Raw genomic sequence first — 20,105 nt, forward strand, 5'->3', positions numbered from 1 at the left:
TATCATGTATCCTATGCTGTGTACCAGACCTGATGTAAACCTTGCCATAAGTTTGGTAGGAAGGTACCAAAGTAATCCCGACATGGAACACTGGACAGCGGTCAAGAATATCCTGAAGTACCTGAAAAGGACTAAGAATATGTTTCTCGTTTATGGAGGTGACGAAGAGCTCGTCGTAAAGGGTTACGTCGATGCTAGCTTCGACACAGATCTGGATGACTCTAAGTCACAAACCGGATACATGTATATTTTGAATGGTGGGGCAGTAAGCTGGTGCAGTTGCAAGCAAAGCGTTGTGGCGGGATCTACATGTGAAGCGGAGTACATGGCAGCCTCGGAGGCAGCACAAGAAGCAGTCTGGGTGAAGGAGTTCATTACCGACCTAGGAGTCATACCCAATGCGTCGGGCCCGATGACTCTCTTCTGTGACAACACTGGAGCTATTGCCCTTGCCAAGGAGCCCAGGTTTCACAGGAAGACCAGGCATATCAAGCGTCGCTTCAACTCCATTCATGAAAGTGTTCAAAATGGAGACATAGAGATTTGTAAAGTACATACGGACCTGAATGTGGCAGATCCGTTGACTAAACCTCTCCCTATAGCAAAACATGATCAACACCAGAACTGCATGGGTGTTCGATTCATCACAATGTAACTAGAATATTGACTCTAGTGCAAGTGGGAGACTGTTGGAAATATGCCCTAGAGGCAATAATAAAATGGTTATTATTATATTTCTTTGTTCATGATAATTGTCTATTGTTCATGCTATAGGTGTTATCCGGAAATCGTAATACATGTGTGAATACATAGACCACAACATGTCCCTAGTGAGCCTCTAGTTGACTAGCTCGTTGATCAAAAGATAGTCATGGTTTCCTGACTATGGACATTGGATGTCATTGATAACGGGATCACATCATTAGGAGAATGATGTGATGGACAAGACCCAATCCTAAGCATAGCTCAAAGATCGTGTAGTTCGTTTGCTGTAGCTTTTCCGAATGTCAAGTATCATTTCCTTAGACCATGAGATTGTGCAACTCCCGGATACCGTAGGAGTGCCTTGGGTGTGCCAAACGTCACAACGTAACTGGGTGACTATAAAGGTACACTACAGGTATCTCCGAAAGTGTCTATTGGGTTGGCATGAATCGATACTGGGATTTGTCACTCCGTATGACGGAGAGGTATCTCTGGGCCCACTCGGTAATGCATCATCATAATGAGCTCAATGTGACCAAGTGGTTGATCACGGGATCATGCATTACGGCACGAGTAAAGTGACTTGCCGGTAACGAGATTGAACGAGGTATTGGGATACCGATGATCGAGTCTCGGGCAAGTAACGTACCGATTGACAAAGGGAATTATATACGGATTGATTGAATCCTCGACATCGTGGTTCATCCGATGAGACCATCGAGGAGCATGTGGGAGCCAACATGGGTATCCAGATCCCGCTGTTGGTTATTGACCGGAGAGTCATCTCGGTTATGTCTGCATGTCTCCCGAACCCGTAGGGTCTACACACTTAAGGTTCGGTGACGCTAGGGTTGTAGAGATATTAGTATGCAGTAACCCGAAAGTTGTTCGGAGTCCCGGATGAGATCCCGGACGTCACGAGGAGTTCCGGAATGGTACGGAGGTAAAGATTTATATATAGGAAGTCCAGTTTTGGCCATCGGAAAGGTTTCAGGGGTCGCCGGTATTGTACTGAGACCACCGGAAGGGTCCCGGGGGTCCACCGGGTGGGGCCACCTATCCTGGAGGGCCCCATGGGCTGAATTGGGAGGGGAACCAGCCCCTAGTGGGCTGGTGCGCCCCCCCTTGGGCCTCCCCTGCGCCTAGGGTTGGGAAACCCTAGGGGTGGGGGCGCCCCCCACTTGGCTTGGGGGGGAAGCCACCCCTTGGCCACCGCCCCCCTTGGAGATCCATTTCCTAGGGCCGCCCCCCCAAGGCCCCTATATAAAGAGGGGGGAGGGAGGGCAGCCGCACCCCTTGCTCTTGGCGCCTCCCTCTCCCTCCGTAACACCTCTCCTCCCCGCTTGCGCTTGGCGAAGCCTTGCTGGGATCCTGCTGCATCCACCACCACGCCGTCGTGCTGCTGGATCTTCATTAACCTTTCCTTCCCCCTTGCTGGATCAAGAAGGAGGAGACGTCTTCCCAACCGTACGTGTGTTGAACGCGGAGGTGCTGTCCGTTCGGCACTTGGTCATCGGTGATTTGGATCACGACGAGTACGACTTCACCAACCCCGTTCTCTTGAACGCTTCCGCGCGCGATCTACAAGGGTATGTAGATGCACTCCTCTCTCCCTTGTTGCTAGATGACTCCATAGATTGATCTTGATGATGCGTAGAAAATTTTAAAATTCTGCTACATTCCCCAACAGTCCTCCCTAGTCTGCCTACGCTCTGATTCCATGGCCTAGCTCGACGAACCAAATAGACAAGAGACACAGTAGTTTACCCAATTTTGGGCCATCTTGCGGTGTAAAACCCTACTCCTTCTTTGTGGTGGATTTCCTCGAGGGCTGTGGATGAACCAGTGCAATGTCGAACAGCCTCAGGAGGTGAGGTGTTCTTGCGCTCGATGAGATGGTGGGTGTGAGGATAATCTGAATGATCCGTCATGTGCTATGGTGGTGGCTAAGTCCTATTTATAGTGGCCTTGGTCCTCTTCCCAAATGTAAGGAAAGAAGGGATCCTACAACGGCCTATTTTGAAAGGAGACAACTAGTACATGCTATCCTGACAAAAGTAGTCTTCCCCTGCAAAAGCTCTTGGCCGTGACGCCGCAGTGGGCTCCGCGATGACCTCCGTCTTGCCGCCCTAGCGGTCTTAGTCTTGTTGCGCCGGAATGGAAACCTTTGCTTGATTCCTCGGGACTCCGCACTTGCATTTGCCTTCTTAGCACCAAAGAGGAAACTGGTACACTGCGCCCGCTGGCGCCTGCCTGGCCTTAGTCGTCATGGCTCACGTCATATGAACCTCGCGTGGTGCACCTTGCATTGATATCTCCGCTCCTCGGGAGCCAGCCTGGTGAGGTTGCCCCTAGGGAGGTCTTAGTGTCGTCCGCCTTGCGAGACTCGGCCCCTCGCGTGGGTCTTGGGTTGTCGATGCTAAAGTCGGGCCATACCGGGCCGTCGACAGAGCCACGTCATGGGCCTACGACAGGCAAGTCTGGATATCCCTGTTCCCAGAACACCGACAATAATACAGGCCAACGAAATCACTAAGGGTCAGTTCTTTTGGCGGCTTTTTGGGCTTCTAGAATAAGCTGCCCCTATCAAGTTTATTATTGAAGCCCAACCAAAATTATTGTTTTAGAAGCCTACTAGTCAAGTCTTAATTAGTAGACTTTTAAAAAATAGGCTTTTAGAATAAGTTGGGTAGGGGGTAGTTTATTCCGGTTTATGTTAGAAGCCAGCAAAAGAACTAGCCTAATTGAGGAGTACTCCTTGCAAATATCACTTCCACTTTCCTAGGTTGCGACTCGCAACCTGAGAGCTTTCCCTTTTTTGTAGATCCGCTTATTCGAAACGTGTTATCTCTTAAACCATGCGTTCAAATCTCGAATCATTTTCATCATTGGATTTCTTGCGTTGAAAACTTCAAAACTAAATCCCATGTTGATAGGTTTTGAAGACTTCTTTTCACGAAAAAACCGAACCGGAAGCACGGTTTTTTCCTTTCTAAAAGAGGCACGGTTGTGCCTGTCACGAAAGCACAACATGCCTTTCGTGAAAAAAAACCGTGTCTCTCGTGGAAGGAAAACAATAATAAAGAAATCACATTTTTTTCATTTTCGAAAGGCACGGTCGTGCCTCTCGTGAAAGCACAATCGTGCATCTCGCGAAAGCAAAACCATACCTCTCGCGAAAGGAAAGAAAACAGAAAACACATTGTTTCGTTTTCTAAAGGGCATGCCTCTCGCAGAAGCAAAACCGTGCCTCTCGCGAAAGAAAAAAAAAACAAATAACATATTTTTTTCATTTCTGAGAGGCACGGTCATGCTCTCACGAAAGCAAAACCGTGCCTCTCGTGGAAGAAAAAAAACCAAAAAACGTGTTTTTTTCCATTTCTGAGAGGCACGGCCTTGCCTCACGCGAAAACACAACCGTGCTTCTTCTCGTAAAAGAAAAACAGAAAACATGTTTCTTTTTTTTTTTCGAGAGGCACGGTTGTGCCTCTCGCAGAAGCAAAAGGAAAAAAGGAAAACACATTTTTTTCCAAAAGCTAAAAAAGATCGATGAAAAACTAAAAAAAAATACTTTAAAAGCCGAAAACATGTGTGAAAAAAAAAAACCAAAAGCAACACCCAGAGCGCGACACGGAGCGCGCCACCACTCGCAAGTGATCACAGGCCAAACTCTATTTTTTAGACAAATTGGATCATTAATTGATGCAATTTCGTTTATTCGTACAGCCCAAACTCTGTTTTTTTTTAACATAGTACAGCCCAAACTCGTACGGCCCAATGTAATGGCAGGGCTTTGCGTGTTGGCGCGCGGGTGACAAATCGAACCCGACACGTCGCTTAAACCTAATCCAGGCAGCGACGCCGCCGCCGCCGCCGAAACCACGTCGCGCTGCTCTGCCCCTACCTTGCAGTCACCAGCAGGGAGGCTCTGGCGGTCTGCGCCCTGATGCGCTCGGTGTATTCAGCCATCTTCTGCCTGTCGCAGAAAAACTAGATCGGATGGGGAAGAAGGGCAAGCGGCGGGGCGAGGCTGCCGCTACGGGTGCGCCGGAGGAGGCTCCCGCGGTATCCGCTGCCGCTTCTGATTCAGCCACGCCGAGGAGGAGCAGGCGACGGGGCGGCGACGCCAGGGCCGCGCAGGAGGCCTCCGCCACTGTACACGCACTGGATCCCGCCGATGCAGGTAAGCACCTACGCCCGGCTATGCGTCTCGTTGAAACGGTGAAATGCGTGTGTCCGTGGCTGCGTCTGCGGCTAGGGCTGGGTTTATCCATCTGGTAGTCCAATGCTTTGCTTCCTGCCCCTGATTCGCACTAGCCATCCTAATCTGTCTTTGTTTTCCTTGTGTTGCTTGGAGAAAGCATGTATAGCCGCACTGATTTTATGGCTTCTACAGGGAAGGGGACAACGGACAGGGAAAAGAAGCCTAAGCTCAACGAACGAAAGAAGAATAAGAGGGAGCAATCTCCTTGTGCTGCTGCATCGGGTGCTGATGCTGCCGCCACGGGTAAATCAGGTGATGACTGCACTGATGGGGAAGGTGTTCTAGGAGACTCTGAAGTTCACAAGAAAAGAAAAAGGAGTAAGAAGATTACGCAGGAGCCATCCTCTTCTACTGTGTCTGATGACAACGCTATTGAGGTAAACAAATCCGGAGTTGGCTGCAAAAATGTGGAAGATGTACCAGGAGATGATGAAGCTAGTAGGCGTCCCAGAAATGAAGAGGATCTAGGCTTTTCTGCTGCAAACATTGCAGAGCAGGATGTACCCAAGGGTAAGAAGTCCAAGCTGGGGAAACGGAATAAGAACAAGCATGAACCATCCTTTCCTGCTGTAGTGGATGCCGCCATTGTGGTTGGTAAATCTGAAAGTGACAGCACAGATGGGAAGGGTATTCCAGGAGTTGCTGAAATTAGTATGAGTGCCAGAAATGGAGAGGGTCAAGACTGTCCCGAGGTAAACATTGTGGAGGAGACACTGGAGAGGAAGGAGCCTGAACCCAGGAAATGGAAGAAGAATAAGCACGGGCGATCCCCTGCTGCTGTGTCTGATGATGGTGCTGTTGAGGCAGACAAATCTGGAAATGTTGGCACGGATGGGGATGATGCTTTGGGAGATGCTCAAGTTAGTATGAGCACAGTAGAGGATCCATGCTGTCCAGAGGCAAACATGGCAGAGAAGGGGACACAGGAGGAGAAGAGGCGTAAGCCCAAGAAACGAAAGAATAACAAGGAAGGATCCCCTTCTGTTGTACTTGATACTGGTGCTGTTGTGGCAGATGAATCTGGAATTAGCTGTATGAATGGTGATGGTGCACCACAGGATGGTGAAGCTAGTATTAGCCCTAGAGATGGAGAGGACTCAAAATGTCCTGGAGTAGACTTTACAGAGAAGGGGGTACCAAAGTTGAAGAAGAATAAGCTCAACAAATGGAAGAAGAAGAACCAGGAGCAATCCCCTTCTACCTTGTTGGATGCCGGTGATGTTGTGCCAGATAAATCAGGACGTGGCAGCACAAATGTGGAAGCTGCATCCAGAGGTGGTGATGTTACTACGAGTCCCAAACCGGGAGAGGGTCCAGAATGTCCCAATGTAAACATAACTGAGCATTTGGTGGAGGAAAATAAAGTGAATGAAGACTACTCTCAGGAACCTAAGCTCAAGAAACAGAAGAAATGTAAGCAAGATCAATCCCCTTCTGCTAGACCAGACACCAGTGCTGTTGTGGTGGATAAAATTGAAAAGGGCTACATAGAAGGCAAAGGAGGGGAAGGTCTACCAGGAGATACTGAAATCAGTATGAGTCCCAGAAATGGAAAGGGACCAGATTGTCCTGAGGTAAACATAGCTGAAAATTTGGTGGAGGGAAAGAATGAGAATAACGACAACTCTCATAAGCCTAAGCGGAAGAAACGGAGAAGGAAGAAGAGGGCTCAAGTAGCTGTTACTGAGGCACCTGCGGTGGGTGATGTCAGCTCAGATGAAAGGAACGATGTGTGTAGAACAGGTACCGTGAAGGTTACAGGAAGTATGGGATACTCAATATGTGAATCTGAGGTTACTGCAAAAAATGTTGTCCAGGACATGTACTCACCAGGAGGATCGCTTGTAAGGTTTCAGAGGAAAAAACTTCTTATTCTTGATCTTAATGGTCTGCTTGCGGATATCACTCCAATCCACCGCAACTCTCGAGACTCTCGCTTGGCACATGCAAAAGTTCGAGGCAAATATGGTAAAGTTACTTCTTTAATATTCCTTGTGCAGCACTTTCCTTTTGGTATCAATCTTGATCGGAATTTCTATCTCATCAAAATGCTAATGTTCGATGATATACTATTGCAACAGTCTTCATAAGACCATACCATGACGATTTTCTGAGATTTTGCTTCCAGAACTTTGAGCTAGGGGTATGGTCGTCGAGAATGAAGTACTGATTCTTTCCCCCTACACCTCTCCACTTGACATGATTTATCCGCACGGTGCTAATTCCAATTTTCTAATTCTCCAGAGTAAATGTGGATGATGTTGTCGATATCCTTATGAAAGATCTCAGGCGACACTTGCTATTCTGCTGGGTAAGTAATGGAAATGCATGTGTACTTGCTACTTCTAATCTCCGGCCTAATTTTGTTGTTGATGGTCTCCACTTGGGAGTATAATTGCAAGAATGTCAGGTGATGTGCATTTGCACAGTCCAGGAATGTGTTAAAATGTCATTCGCATTGCTATATTATTTTCGACTGTTTCTCTTTCTGGAGTTACTCAGAAGTCCTAATGCATTCACTGTTCTAATCTGCCCAGGATGCATCTCACTGCACTGCTACCAAGTGTAATACTCTTGAGAATCAATGCAAACCCTTAGTATTGAAGGAACTAAAGAAACTGTGGAATAAAGAGGACCCTGATCTTCCGTGGGAGCAAGGGGAATTTTCACCTTCGAATACTTTGCTTGTGGATGATTCCCCTTACAAGGCTCTGTGCAATCCGGTACTGAGTTGTACCCTCTGCTCCTATTGTGTTGCATGTGTTGATGCTAAGCCCATCTGTTGCTATTCACATATATTTTATGTTGACATCTGTATTTTGCAGCCACACACTGCCATTTTCCCACAACCCTACAGCTACCATAACAGGACGGATAATTCATTGGGTCAGATTCATCATTTTAAGATCGCTTTACTGTTTTACATGTGTCGAATCATTAATGCTGAATGTTGTTCCATAAACAGGACCAGGTGGAGATCTTCGTGTGTATCTAGAGAACCTTGCTGCTGCAGATGATGTTCAGCGTTATGTTCAGGAGCACCGTTTTGGTCAACCTTTCATTACTGAGAGTGATCCGAATTGGGATTTCTATGCAAAAATACGTGACAGACTGGAGAAGCCAGAAAAGTGTGCCGCTTGATGATCCTGTGCCTTCATACAGTAGGCAAGAGCTTTGGCCAGGCTTGTGTTGGGTGGCAGAAAGTTTTGACTCTGGAGTTCGTTTTGTTTCTTGGCTTGGCAGTTGGCATGACTAGTAGACAGGGGGTATTGGTGATTTGAACATTTTTTACTCTCTGTTGTTTCGGTCTGTGATTATCCTGAAGTAGCCAAGGCTAGGTAGTGTTCACAAGGCCGTACCTATTACTTCACATGTACCTTGGTTACACATGTTGACATGAGTCATTAGTCATTCTTTCCCCTGTATCAAGGATAACAGGGCTGTTATAATAGTTAGATATAGCATTTTTAGAAGTTGGTCAAGTATGTTGTAAGGATGTTAGAGTTTTGCCGGCTTGTAATTTTTCTCCTCTTGAGTAAGTGATGTAATCTTTTCACATTTGTTGAACAGTACTGTACCTTCAATGCTGTTGATAATTGCCAGAGTGGCAACAGATAGCATCATTGCAAATGGAATTGGTTGTTCTACGTTGGGACTTGAAATCTTGTTGACTTTGAGCCTGTTAGGAATATGCAACTTGTATTCCCATGAGGCCATAGGCCGATATATATATACATGTACAGGTGTGGAACATATGCCAGGAAACCCCTTATACAACGGGATAAATACAAAGGGGTACATGACTTATATTATAACTCTAACACCCCCCCTTAAACTCATGGTGGATGAACAACACTGAGTTTGGAGAGATAAAAGCCATGTTGTGCTCTAGTCTGAGCCTTCGTCAGGAAATCCGCCAACTATAACTCGGAAGGCACATACTGAAGAGCAATAACCTGATCCTGCACAGCAGCGCGCACATAGAAAGCATCAACACCAATATGCTTGGTGAGCTCATGCTTCACAGGATCGCGTGCAATGCTGATAGCACCTGTACTGTCAGATAAAAGCAGAGTCGGTGTAGTGACAGAAACACCAAAATCCTGAAGTAACCACCGTAACCAAGTCACCTCTGCCGTCAAAAGAGCCATTGCTCGCAACTCAGCCTCGGCACTCGAACGGGAAACTGTAAGCTGTTTCTTCGTCTTCCAGGCAATGAGAGAACCACCAAGAAAAACACAGTAAGCAGAAAGTGAACGGCGATCGGAAGGATCACTAGCCCACGTAGCATCCGAATAGGCCTGGAACTGTAAAGAACTGGAGCGAGGAAAGAATAGACGGTGAGAGATCGTGCCTCGAAGATATCGAAGAACACGAAGGAGATGACTATAGTGAACCGAGGTGGGGGCAGAGACAAACTGACTCAGAATATGAACCGGATAAGAGATGTCCGGACGAGTGACAGCTAGATAGACAAGACTGCCAACAAGATGACGATAACACGTCGGGTCAGGGAGAGGATCACCATCAGTAGCACGGAGGTGAACATTGAGCTCCATAGGAGTCTCAACAACGCGCTCGTCAGTAAGAGCAGCACGAGCAAGAAGATCCTGGATATACTTTTCCTGGGATATAAAAAAGCCATCAGAGATAGAAGAGACTTCAATCCCAAGAAAGTAGCGAAGAGGTCCAAGATCAGACATAAGAAACTGCTCACTAAGACGGGCCTTTACAAAGGCAATATACTCGGGGTCATCCCCCGTGATGATCATGTCATCAACATAAAGAAGAAGAAGAGTCCGACCACGAGGAGAAAGGTGAATAAACAATGCTGGATCATGAGCACTTGCTAAAAAACCAGCAGCAGTGATCACAGAGGCAAAGCGCTCAAACCAGGCGCGGGGGGCTTGCTTAAGGCCATAGAGAGAGCGACGAAGACGACATACCATGCCATCAGGAACAGAATACCCAGGTGGTGGCTGCATGTACACCTCCTCACGCAGCTCACCATTAAGAAAGGCATTCTTAACATCAAGCTGAGATATAGACCAGTGGCATGCAAAGGCAACGACAAGAAGTGTACGAACAGTGGTCATATGAGCCACAGGAGCAAAAGTCTCGTCATAATCACGACCATGCTCCTGCTGAAAACCACGAGCCACAAGACGAGCTTTGTGACGCTCAAGAGAACCATCGGAGCGAGTCTTAACCTTGTAGACCCACTTACAAGTGATCGGACGGACTCCGGGAGGAAGAGAAACAAGATCCCAGGTACCAGTGCGTTCAAGAGCAGCAATCTCCTCTGCCATCGCAAACTGCCATTCAGGATGAACAACAGCCTGACGGTAAGAAGTCGGCTCAAGAACAGCAGCACCAGCGGTGGGAAATCCAAAGCGATCAACAGGCGGACGAGGACGAGAACACAAGCCATAAGTAGGCTGAGAGGAAGATGACGACCCATCCACAGAGGCATTGACTGGTCGTGGACGACGAGTGTAATGCTGAGGAAAAGATGGAATAATAGAAGGAGGAATCGGCAAGGTAGAATCAGGGGGTGGCGACGAAGAAGTCACCGAAGATGAAGGTGTAGAATCCGGTGACAGGCTGGGAGAGGAGACCGGGGAGGAAGTCACCGGAGATGAAGGTGGAGAACCCGGTGACATGCTAGGCGAGGAGACCGGGGAGGATGGTGGCTGCAAATCAACTAGATGTGGAAAAGGAGAGGAAGTGGAACGGAGAGGTACAGTCTCGGCGGGGGTGATAGGTGAGTCAGGAAAAGTGAGGAAAGAGATATCCTGCACTGAAAAAGTTGAGGAAGATGGGTGTGGGTAGAAGGGACGAGACTCTTCAAAAGTCACATCTCGAGAGATACGCATCCGACGACCAATAGGATCCCAACAACGATAGCCCTTATACTCATCACTGTAGCCTAAGAAGACACACTCAACAGACTGAGCGGTCAGTTTGCTGCGTTCACGAGGGGCAAGAAGAACATAGCAAACACAACCAAACGAGCGAAGCATCGAATAATCGGGAGAACGATCAAAAAGTCGCTCGAAAGGAACACCACCCTGTAGAGCAGCGGAAGGCTGTATATTGATAAGATAGGTGGATGTGGAGACGGCCTCAGCCCAAAAATGAGGCGGGAGAGAGGCAGCAATCATCAATGCACGAGCGGTCTCAAGAAGATGTCGATGCTTTCGCTCAGCCACACCATTCTGAGCATGAGCACCAGGACAAGAGAATTGAGAGAGAGTCCCGTGCTCAGCAAGAACACCACGCAACATCTTAGAGATATACTCGCCAGCGGAGTCAGCACGAAAAACACGAATGGGTGAAGAGAACTGAGTATGAACCATGGCAGCAAAACGCTTATAAATAGACAACACCTCGGAACGAGAAGTCATGAAATAAAGCCATGTGTAACGAGAGAAATCATCTATGAAAATAATATAGTATTTATGACCACCTTTCGAAGCGAAAGGGGCCGGACCCCATACATCAGAATGGACTAAATCGAAAGGACGCTTAGACACTGACTCACTATGTGAATATGGTAACTGAATCTGCTTGCCAAGACGACAACCCTGACACTCTAAAGAGACATCTCCTGAGACAGACCCCAGAAGGCCTCGATGAACTAAAGAAGACAACTGAGAACCACACAGATGACCAAGTCGATGATGCCACTGCTGGAAGGAACCAGTGACGGAGGCGACAGAAGCGGAAGAACTGGCGATGGTGGTGGCAGCAGAAGGAACATGAAGCCAGTCCAACTCCCAAAGACCCTGAGAATCACGGCGGCGAGGGCCAGCCCCAACCAGAGTGTGCGTGTGACGGTCCTGGACAGAACAAGAGTCAACGTCAAGGATGACGCGACAACCAGAATCCGTAAGTTGACCAGCAGAAAACAAATTCATGGTAAGTCGAGGAACATGAGCAACATCAGGAACAAAATAAGAAGGAGTAGTAAGATTGCCTCTACTAGCAACAGAAAGTGGAGTACCATCAGCAGTGAAGACATGAATAGGAGAATCCAGTGATCGAAGAGAGGACAAAGTGGAAGAATGAGAAGACATATGAAAAGAAGCTCCAGAGTCCAGAACCCATGGGGATGTACCTGACTGTGTAGAGGGTGATTGCTCAGTGCGGGAAGCATCAGTCACAGAACCGGCAGTACCCGTCGAGGAAGAACCTGAAGCCGCGAGCAGACGCTTAAGTCTCAGAATATCCTGCTCAGTCAAAGCAATGGCTGAAGCTGTCGAGGTAGATGACGAAGTCCTTGAAGATGATGATCGAGCCTTGCGCACGTGTTTCTTCTTCGTGTAGCACTGAGACTCAAGATGACCATCATTGTTGCAATAGGCGCAATGTGGTCGGGGGCGACCTGAGCCTCCAGAAGGAGTGGGCAAGAGCGGCGGAGCACTCGAGCGAGAAGGGGTCGGTGGAGCAAGTGGCGTAGGAGCACGAGTAGCGAGCACAGAGGGAACCTCCAGCAAACCAGCACCACGTAAGCAAGTCTCCTCAGCACGAATCTCAGAAAGCGCCTCCATGAGAGAAATACGGCCACGAGCAAACAACTGAGCACGCCGGGGCTCAAACTCCTTACGGAGCCGAGACAAGAACTCATAGACGCGATGAAACTCCAAATTGGCCTGGACAGCCTGGCAACAGGGGCAGGTACGACACCCAGCACTACAGAGAGAATCAAGCTGGCGCCAGATAGCAGAACTCTGTGCATAGAAGTCATCAACAGTAGAGTCACCCTACTGAAGAGCATGCTCCTGACGGATCACAGAGAGGTATAAGGCATCACCAGAGGGCTGATAGCGCTCACGAAGACGGGTCCACATCTCAAAGACAGTAGAAAGACCCAGAAATTCAGAAGCAAACTGAGGCAGAACACTAGCAGTGAGAACAGCTGCAGCACGAGCATCATCATCAAGCCACTGGGTGTAAATAGACAGAGCACCATGATACGTCTGAAGAGCCTCCTCATAAGCCCAAACCCTCTCATCATAAGCACGATCAGCAGCCTCATCAGCAACCTTAGCCGCATCCTTGGCGGCCTGATTAGCATCCGTAGGAAGAACCGATGGAGTTGGCGGAGTAGGGGCCACCGGAGGAACTGGACGTGGCGGACAACAGACCTCGCCAGAAAGAACACCCCAAAGACGGATGCCACGCATGTGAATGCGCATGAAGCCAGTAAACTCGGTGTAGTTAGTACCATCAAAGATCACCGGACAGCGAGGGACAGCAACATAGCCCGATGCAGCAGACATTTTTTTTTGCAGTAGAACGAAGCAAAGCTTCAGCCGAGCGACACCAGCCTGGAGGAAAACAGCGCCAGCACAGAACGGGACCGGCAAGATCCGGCGGGTGACGGCAGAATCCAGCGGCCGCACGAATCAATCCAAACAGTGGGCAGCCGAATCGAGCCTGCGGAGGTAGCGGCCTTCACGGGAGTGCGCCGTGGGAGCAGCCTGAAGAAGCCTCGAGCGATGCGGGCGAAGATCAAACAGGAGTTGGAACCAAGATCATCACGTGGGAAAGCAGCAGCAAGTGGACAACTTGGCTAGGCACACGTCACATGCAGGAACACCACGTGCATGCAGGGAAGCACATGTCACGATGGGCAGCTCCAGCTATTCTCACGAGTCACGATCGGATGAAGCCCCGCACGGATCGAACAGCAATCCCGCGCATACCAACAAGGCTGTCGGGCATGGATGCGTCCAAGCGCAGCAGCGGATCAGGAAGGCAGCAGCCAAGCGCAAAGCGGCGCCTAGGCGGGAGTGGCGGACGGTGTGGAGCAGCGCAGCCGGAGAGAGAGAACGCGGCGGCGCGATGGGATCTTAGCACGAGTTGCGCGTGCGGAAAAAAAAAAATCTAAAGCTCTAATACCATGTTAGGAATATGCAATTTGTATTCCCATGAGGCCATAGGCCGATATATATATACATGTACAGGTGTGGAACATATGCAGGAAACCCCTTATATAACGGGATAAATACAAAGAGGTACATGACTTATATTATAACTCTAACAGAGCCCAACATTTGTCTTGCTGTGTTTTGTTATGCAATGTCCAAATCTGGAAAATAACCGTGTGTCATTCCGTGCAAGACACTTATGCTTGCGAATGCTGTCATATTCGGAGCATTTTCTTTGTCAATATGATGGCAGTTTTGTGTAAATAGATGTGATTAATAATAATTGTGATGACATGACATGCACATGCAGCTTTGCACTGGTACTGAAGTGCCTATCCTGACCTGATGACTTGGATATAAGTGCGGGTTGCAGAGTCACGAGTTGCATGCCAAGTCGTGGATGAAAGCAAAGTTCCCAGCTGAAATCTTCAACTGCCACACTGTTGTGATGATGGCCAAAATCTCGTCACTCAAGTGTAAGTGTAAGCAGCCCAACTTGTGTTCCTTTATTTTTAACTAATAATGTTCATGTGAAAAACTGCATATTCACACACATGGGCCGGCCCGGCCATTGTAGCTCACCAGGTCCAGGACCATGAACTTATGTCTGTCTCAGAAAAATAAGAGCTTTTGTCTCCATTTACGTACATAGTTTGTAAGTTTGTATACGATGATCCCTAGGCTAGGCTGGTCCCATGCACTCTGGTCTCTGGGGCTGCAGCGAAATGCATAAAATGAAGCATCAGCAAATTAGCGTATGTATTTGCATGGTTAACTTTGTTTGCTTGAGAGCAATGGCAACATCAAGCCATGGACCGCCATGATGAAGGCGCACGTGATGCATCGTTTTCTCGACAAGCATATCATTTTCAGAGATGAATAGCATACACAAAGCACCTGTAGATTTGCAGTGACTCTTGTAGGAGGTTAATTGTTCCCATCGTCTCATGCAGCACGTGAGGGCTTCTCTTTCCCTCTCCCTTTCCCTTCTCATCAGGCAGGCAGGCAGGCAGATCTTGCTTTTCTGCCCAGCAACTTTCCTTCTTTTCTGTCTCCAGCACCACTCACCCAAGTGCGTCTAGTGAAAATGGACGGATGGCTCGTTTCCTGCTTAACACACCGACCTTTTGAGTGGTAGTAACTAATTTCTGACGGAGGGAGTATATTAGAGCAATTCCAATGGGGCGACCATTTCATCCGTCCGTATCCGTTTGAGTCGGCGCGGATAAAAGTGGCGGCCCAATGCGTCGACCCAAACTCAAATTGTATCCGCCCGGCGTCCACGCCGACCCATTTCCGACCCAAAATTGCGTCTGAAATGCGTTGGCGCGGACGCGAAGCGGACGCGCCGCACGTCTCCTCGCCGTCCGCCGCGTCCCCACCTGGCGGCCACCCAACCGCCACCGGTCGCCTTATTTATGACGACCACCGACAGCGGGCCCACGCGTCAGCCAGTGCGCGCGTTCTTTTTTAACCACGCGTGCGGCGGGGTCGGTCTCATCCACTTCTCCTGTCCACATCTAGCCCCCCACCACTTTCTTTGCTTCCTCGCCGGCGACCGCAAACCCTAGCGCGCGCCATGGGCCTCTTCGGCAAAAGCAATGGCAAGGGGAAGGGCACCCCCGGCGCCTCGTCATCCCGTGCTCCCCCTCCTCCTCCTCCTCCACCGCCGGCGCGTTTCCGCCCTGGACGCCGGCGCCTGCACATCCCGGTGCACCAAGCGCGGTGGCACTGGGAGTACAGGCAGCCCCTTCCCTACCCCGACGTGACGCTGCCGCACCATTGGCATTTGGATCCAAACCGGATCCCGGTGCCGGCGGTTCCGTGGACCCAGCGGGCGCACGACGACGAGGTGCGCCGGCGCCGCGCGCTGCTCACACCGGAGCAGTGTCAGCTGCCCGAGTACGCCGCCGACTCTCCTAACTGGGAGGCTTGGTTCGCCCTCGAACACGAGGAGCAACGGCGCTCGGGTGTCGACGCCGTCCCGCCGCCGTTCCCACTGCCGCCCCCGCAGGTAGAGCCGGAGGACATGGAGGCGGAGGCGGAGTACCAAGCCGCCCTCGAGGAGGCCCCGCAGCACGCGCTGGAGGCTAGCCGCATCGAGGAGGACGCGCACTGGGATGGGCTGAAGCAAGCCCTTGCCCTGTCAGCGGCGGGGGACTCCGTCCACACCCCGCTCTTCGTGCCGCCGCCTCCGCCGTCGCCGCCCGTACAACCCAAGCCGGAGCCGGAGCCGGAGCTGTCGCGTAAGCGCTCCCCACCTCCACCCACTTGGCCGGAGGAGGCCTACTCGTGGACGGGTCAGTACCGCGAGTGGATGAGCGCGCCTCCCGTCTACTTCGCCGCGACGCCGGAGGAAGAGGCAGCCCACCTCGAGCAATGGAAGGAGCACTGGCTCCGCCAGGAGCAGGGCGACGGCGAGGAGCAGATGCGCTACGAGGCCATGCTCCAACGCGACGCGGAGGCGCTCCGGCTCGAGGAGGAGGAGGAGGAGCGCGCGCGGCTTGCCGCAATGCCGCCGCCCCAGCAGACGCCGGAGGAGGCTGCCCTGGTAGCGTACCAGGCGGCGTTCGGGTGGGCTGGCCCTGCTCCGGTCTTCATCGACCTCACCGACGACGTCGAGGGCAAGGGCAAGGGCAAGGCCGACGACGTCTAGGGCAGCGTGCGGGCGCAGACTTTTTTAATGTTTTTATTTAATGTTTATTAGATGTAGGTGGACTTTGGTCGGCGTTTGACCGGCCACTTTTATGTTTAATTATGTTTATTTCGTGCAACTTGTTTTTTTTCACGCCGCCATATTTGGGTCGGCCTCCCGTTGGGCGGTTAAGCCGACCCATTTTAAAATGCGGACGCCGGCGTCCGCCTGGCCGACCCAAACGGACAAAAAGCGGACAAAGGGCGCGTCCGTTTGGGTCGGCCCGTTGGAGTTGCTCTTAGTACTCCCTCCGTTCTAAATTACTCGTCGCAGAAATGGATGTATTTAGAACTAAAATACATCCAGATACATCCATACATGCGACAAGTAATTCGGAACGGAGGGAGTAGTATTTTGTCAGTTGACCAGCATGCCGTTGTGTAGCATGGTTTTGCTACATGCACAACCAAGTCTGAACAAGTATCCACAAAACAATCAACTAGTACTAGTAATTTCAACAATCAAGGAGTATAAACTGCGCACACTGATTCTTGATTCCGCCGATGATTAAACAAACAAATCTCCTGTTCTGTTCTAACGGCATTGCTGCTGCAATCTCGATGCATCCATCTTAATTAGCAGCTCGCTCAAATGTTACTAAATTCATGTAGCCAAATGCGTTGGCTTCCGTTCCATGTGCGTCCGGTATTAAACACCTAGATAACGAGAGACCATGCTGTTTTTTGACTGGTCTCACAACCCAAGATTTGCTTGCGTGCTTGTTGGTTAGTTTGCTCATGGAATCTCTCAATCAAAGGATGAGGAGACCTGACCTACCACGCGGATGCGGATGCGGTGCACAACACACTGCTGATCTGCTCTTCATAGGGCTCACATGGGTCATGTGGCTGTGGGTGGGGAAGCTTCTGATTGCGCAGAAAGAAAGAAAACTATGGAGCATCGTGCCAGCCTTACTTGTGCAGACAAGTCTTTTGTTTCTTTCAAGTTCCAACATGCTTGCTTGGTACTGTACTTTGGGGATGGGGCTTATTGGTGGGGGTAGAGATGCCTCTTGTCCTGGATAACTTTGCTACTAGCTGCCATTGCTATTGCCACTAACTTTCTCCCCCATGTGGCGCAGTTGTAATTCTCCCTGCCTTTTTGCTTCTTCTCTTATTTATCAGGCCATGTCCAAATCTAACTCATAATCATATGTCTCTACATTCTGCAAAAAGATAAAAATCTCACCCTCTGATAGTGATTACTCACCATTACCCTTGTACTTATAATAATTATCACGCTGTGGTGAATAAGCCAATGATCATGGCAGGGTCAATGATCGTGAGGTCCCAGCCCAACATTTGAATGGAGCAGAATTGACAGGCATGCAGTGTGCATCTGACCTTGCAAATGTTGCAGTGAGTTGAAGAATAATGTACTGTATCTACCAGCTAGAAGTAAGGCTCTTTCAGCTTTATAGCAAGGAATCAATCAAATGAATGCCGCATCATGAATGATTCCTGCCCCAAAAAGCAATAAAAAGTTAAAGATGAGGACAAGCATCAGATCTTGCCTACTGCTAGCATGATTTCTTACCCACTATAATTTTTTTTACTCCGTGCAGCTAAGCAAGCAGTACCCCTTCCATAATCAAATTTGCCTTACTGTACCAGCTGTTACAGGTCCCTAAACAATTGCAGGTTGGTGAATGGTGAGTGTGTCTGTCCAGGACGGTCATGTGTTTGGTGCTACCACATACCTAAAGGTGTGCTCTTCTGTTCACCTGCAAAACATTACTTTAATTATATACTGGTAATGAATACAGCACAATAGTAATTCTGATTGCAAAACACATTACGGCTTTGTATCAGTTATTAGGAGCTGTGAAGGGGTCCTCCATGGAATTGATGAATATGGATGAGGTATCTCTCTCAACCCTAGATGCTCATCAGTGATTTTAAATGATTAGAATATTATCATCTTAGACTGAATCATGCTAGCATCAATGAGCTATTATTATTATTGCCCAGAACAGTTCAGGAAAAGTTAGTCTGCCTCTTTCGGATAATCTGGTACACTGTCAAAATAACCCCTCACCTAACAGCAGAATTAAACTGTGGTCCGGAAGTTTGATTGCCATCAAAACCTAATAAATATCCTAACTGTAAACGGCGCCAAAAAGAGCAGTTGGTTACAAGACACAAATACAGTTAGGTAACTGGCAAATCGCATCTGATTTCGCTGAAATATAAATTGCCTCTGTACCCAGATCCTAGTCCCACTCCATACTGCATGTATACTCCATGGGGGAATATCCGGTGCACAGAACTCTCGTAGCACAGTTTAAAATATTTGATAATTTCTGAAAACAAATTAGCACATTAAAATCAATAGTCCAAACATAGTTCAGAAAACAAAAATAACAAATTCAACATTGAAAGTACTCCCTCTGTCCGGAATTATTTGTCGCAGAAATGGATGTATCTAGGCGTATTTTAGTTATAGATAAATCCATTTTTATCCATTTCCGTGACGAGTAATTCGGGGCGGAGGGAGTACTATATAGCATAGGTTGGGCTTTATTTTGACCCATTATCATCATATTATTGTCAAATTTGTCATTTTTTTATCTCGAGCAATGTTTTAACTTTTGATATGAAATTTTGTGACAACATGTATTAATGTTCTGTCGATGTGCTATTTTTTTTGTTCAGACTTGTTGAAACATTTTAAAATGTGTTACAACATTCGATGCATCCATAGCACCACAAGGATGGGTGCACCGGATACATTCCTACATGTGTAAGAGCAACTCTAGCAGAGTCACCATAGGTGTGATCCTCATATGGGATATGGAGCGTGCTACATATGCATTTGGTTCGTTCCATTTTTGCCCTTCGTCGTCGAGGTCGGGGATGACATTTTCAAGCGGGGTAAGGCCCAATATGGCGCGATTTGTCTCGGTGAATGTCACCATCCCCATGTCAAATGTGCCATCTGGAACTACACGTTCGGTCCCTCTTGGCCTTTAATGCCTGCCTTGCAGTGGTGTGCTTGAAGATTTCACCGAGGCCGATAGCCTAGGTGTAGACGGTGTTGCGCTCATCCTATGCCTCCTTAACAATGAGGTGACAGTGAGCATGCGGTGGCCGATTGAGCTGCTTGGGCGAGCTCTCTCCTCCTTCTTGTATGGGATCTGCACATAGTCGTGCTGGATATTCTACTAAATGGAGTGTGTTTTGGGATTCCAATCCGGACAGTCATTGCGGGCAGGATCTGCATGTGCGCCCTCCAGCACATAATGATGATCCTCCTCCTTCCGCTTGCTCCTCGTCCATCATCCGCTCCTCTTCCGCCAAAAGCGGCACCGAATCCGACCGCAGGGGAAGCGACATGGTGACGGAAGTTAAGTGGGGGTGAGGGTGGAGGTCAGGAAAATGGAGGTTGTGGGTGGCGGGAAAATGTGGCTGATGAGTGAGGTGAGCTATTCAGACATAATGACAACCATTTTACAATCATGGGTGGCGGGCGACACGAAAACGTGGCAGACAGCGGGAAAATGTGA

The 20,105-nt window shown here is 49.0% G+C and overlaps 1 protein-coding gene across 1 annotated transcript; it reads left to right on the plus strand.

Moving 5' to 3' along the window:
* Window positions 1-4,504: 4,504 nt before the first annotated feature.
* On the plus strand, window positions 4,505-8,624 carry LOC125537530 (uncharacterized). The gene is made up of 7 exons (XM_048700848.2): window positions 4,505-4,888; window positions 5,102-6,937; window positions 7,051-7,132; window positions 7,214-7,280; window positions 7,507-7,692; window positions 7,795-7,855; window positions 7,935-8,624. Exons 1-7 carry the CDS (start codon window positions 4,705-4,707, stop codon window positions 8,108-8,110), a joined length of 2,592 nt encoding a protein of 863 aa, XP_048556805.2. The 5' UTR covers window positions 4,505-4,704; the 3' UTR covers window positions 8,111-8,624.
* Window positions 8,625-20,105: the final 11,481 nt, after the last annotated feature.

This window comes from Triticum urartu, chromosome 2A (assembly GCF_056163025.1).
Source record: "Triticum urartu cultivar PI428250 chromosome 2A, HENAU_Tu73, whole genome shotgun sequence".
Taxonomy (NCBI): domain Eukaryota; kingdom Viridiplantae; phylum Streptophyta; class Magnoliopsida; order Poales; family Poaceae; genus Triticum; species Triticum urartu.

What these genes read in the sequence shown, in the direction of transcription:
- LOC125537530 (XM_048700848.2), top strand. Translation starts at nt 4,705, where the DNA reads ATGGGGAAGAAGGGCAAGCGGCGGGGCGAGGCTGCCGCTACGGGTGCG. An exon ending in ACAAGGCTCTGTGCAATCCG is followed by an intron (nt 7,693 to 7,794) that starts GTACTGAGTTGT and finishes TGTATTTTGCAG; the next exon opens with CCACACACTGCCATTTTCCC. An exon ending in CAGGACGGATAATTCATTGG is followed by an intron (nt 7,856 to 7,934) that starts GTCAGATTCATC and finishes TTCCATAAACAG; the next exon opens with GACCAGGTGGAGATCTTCGT.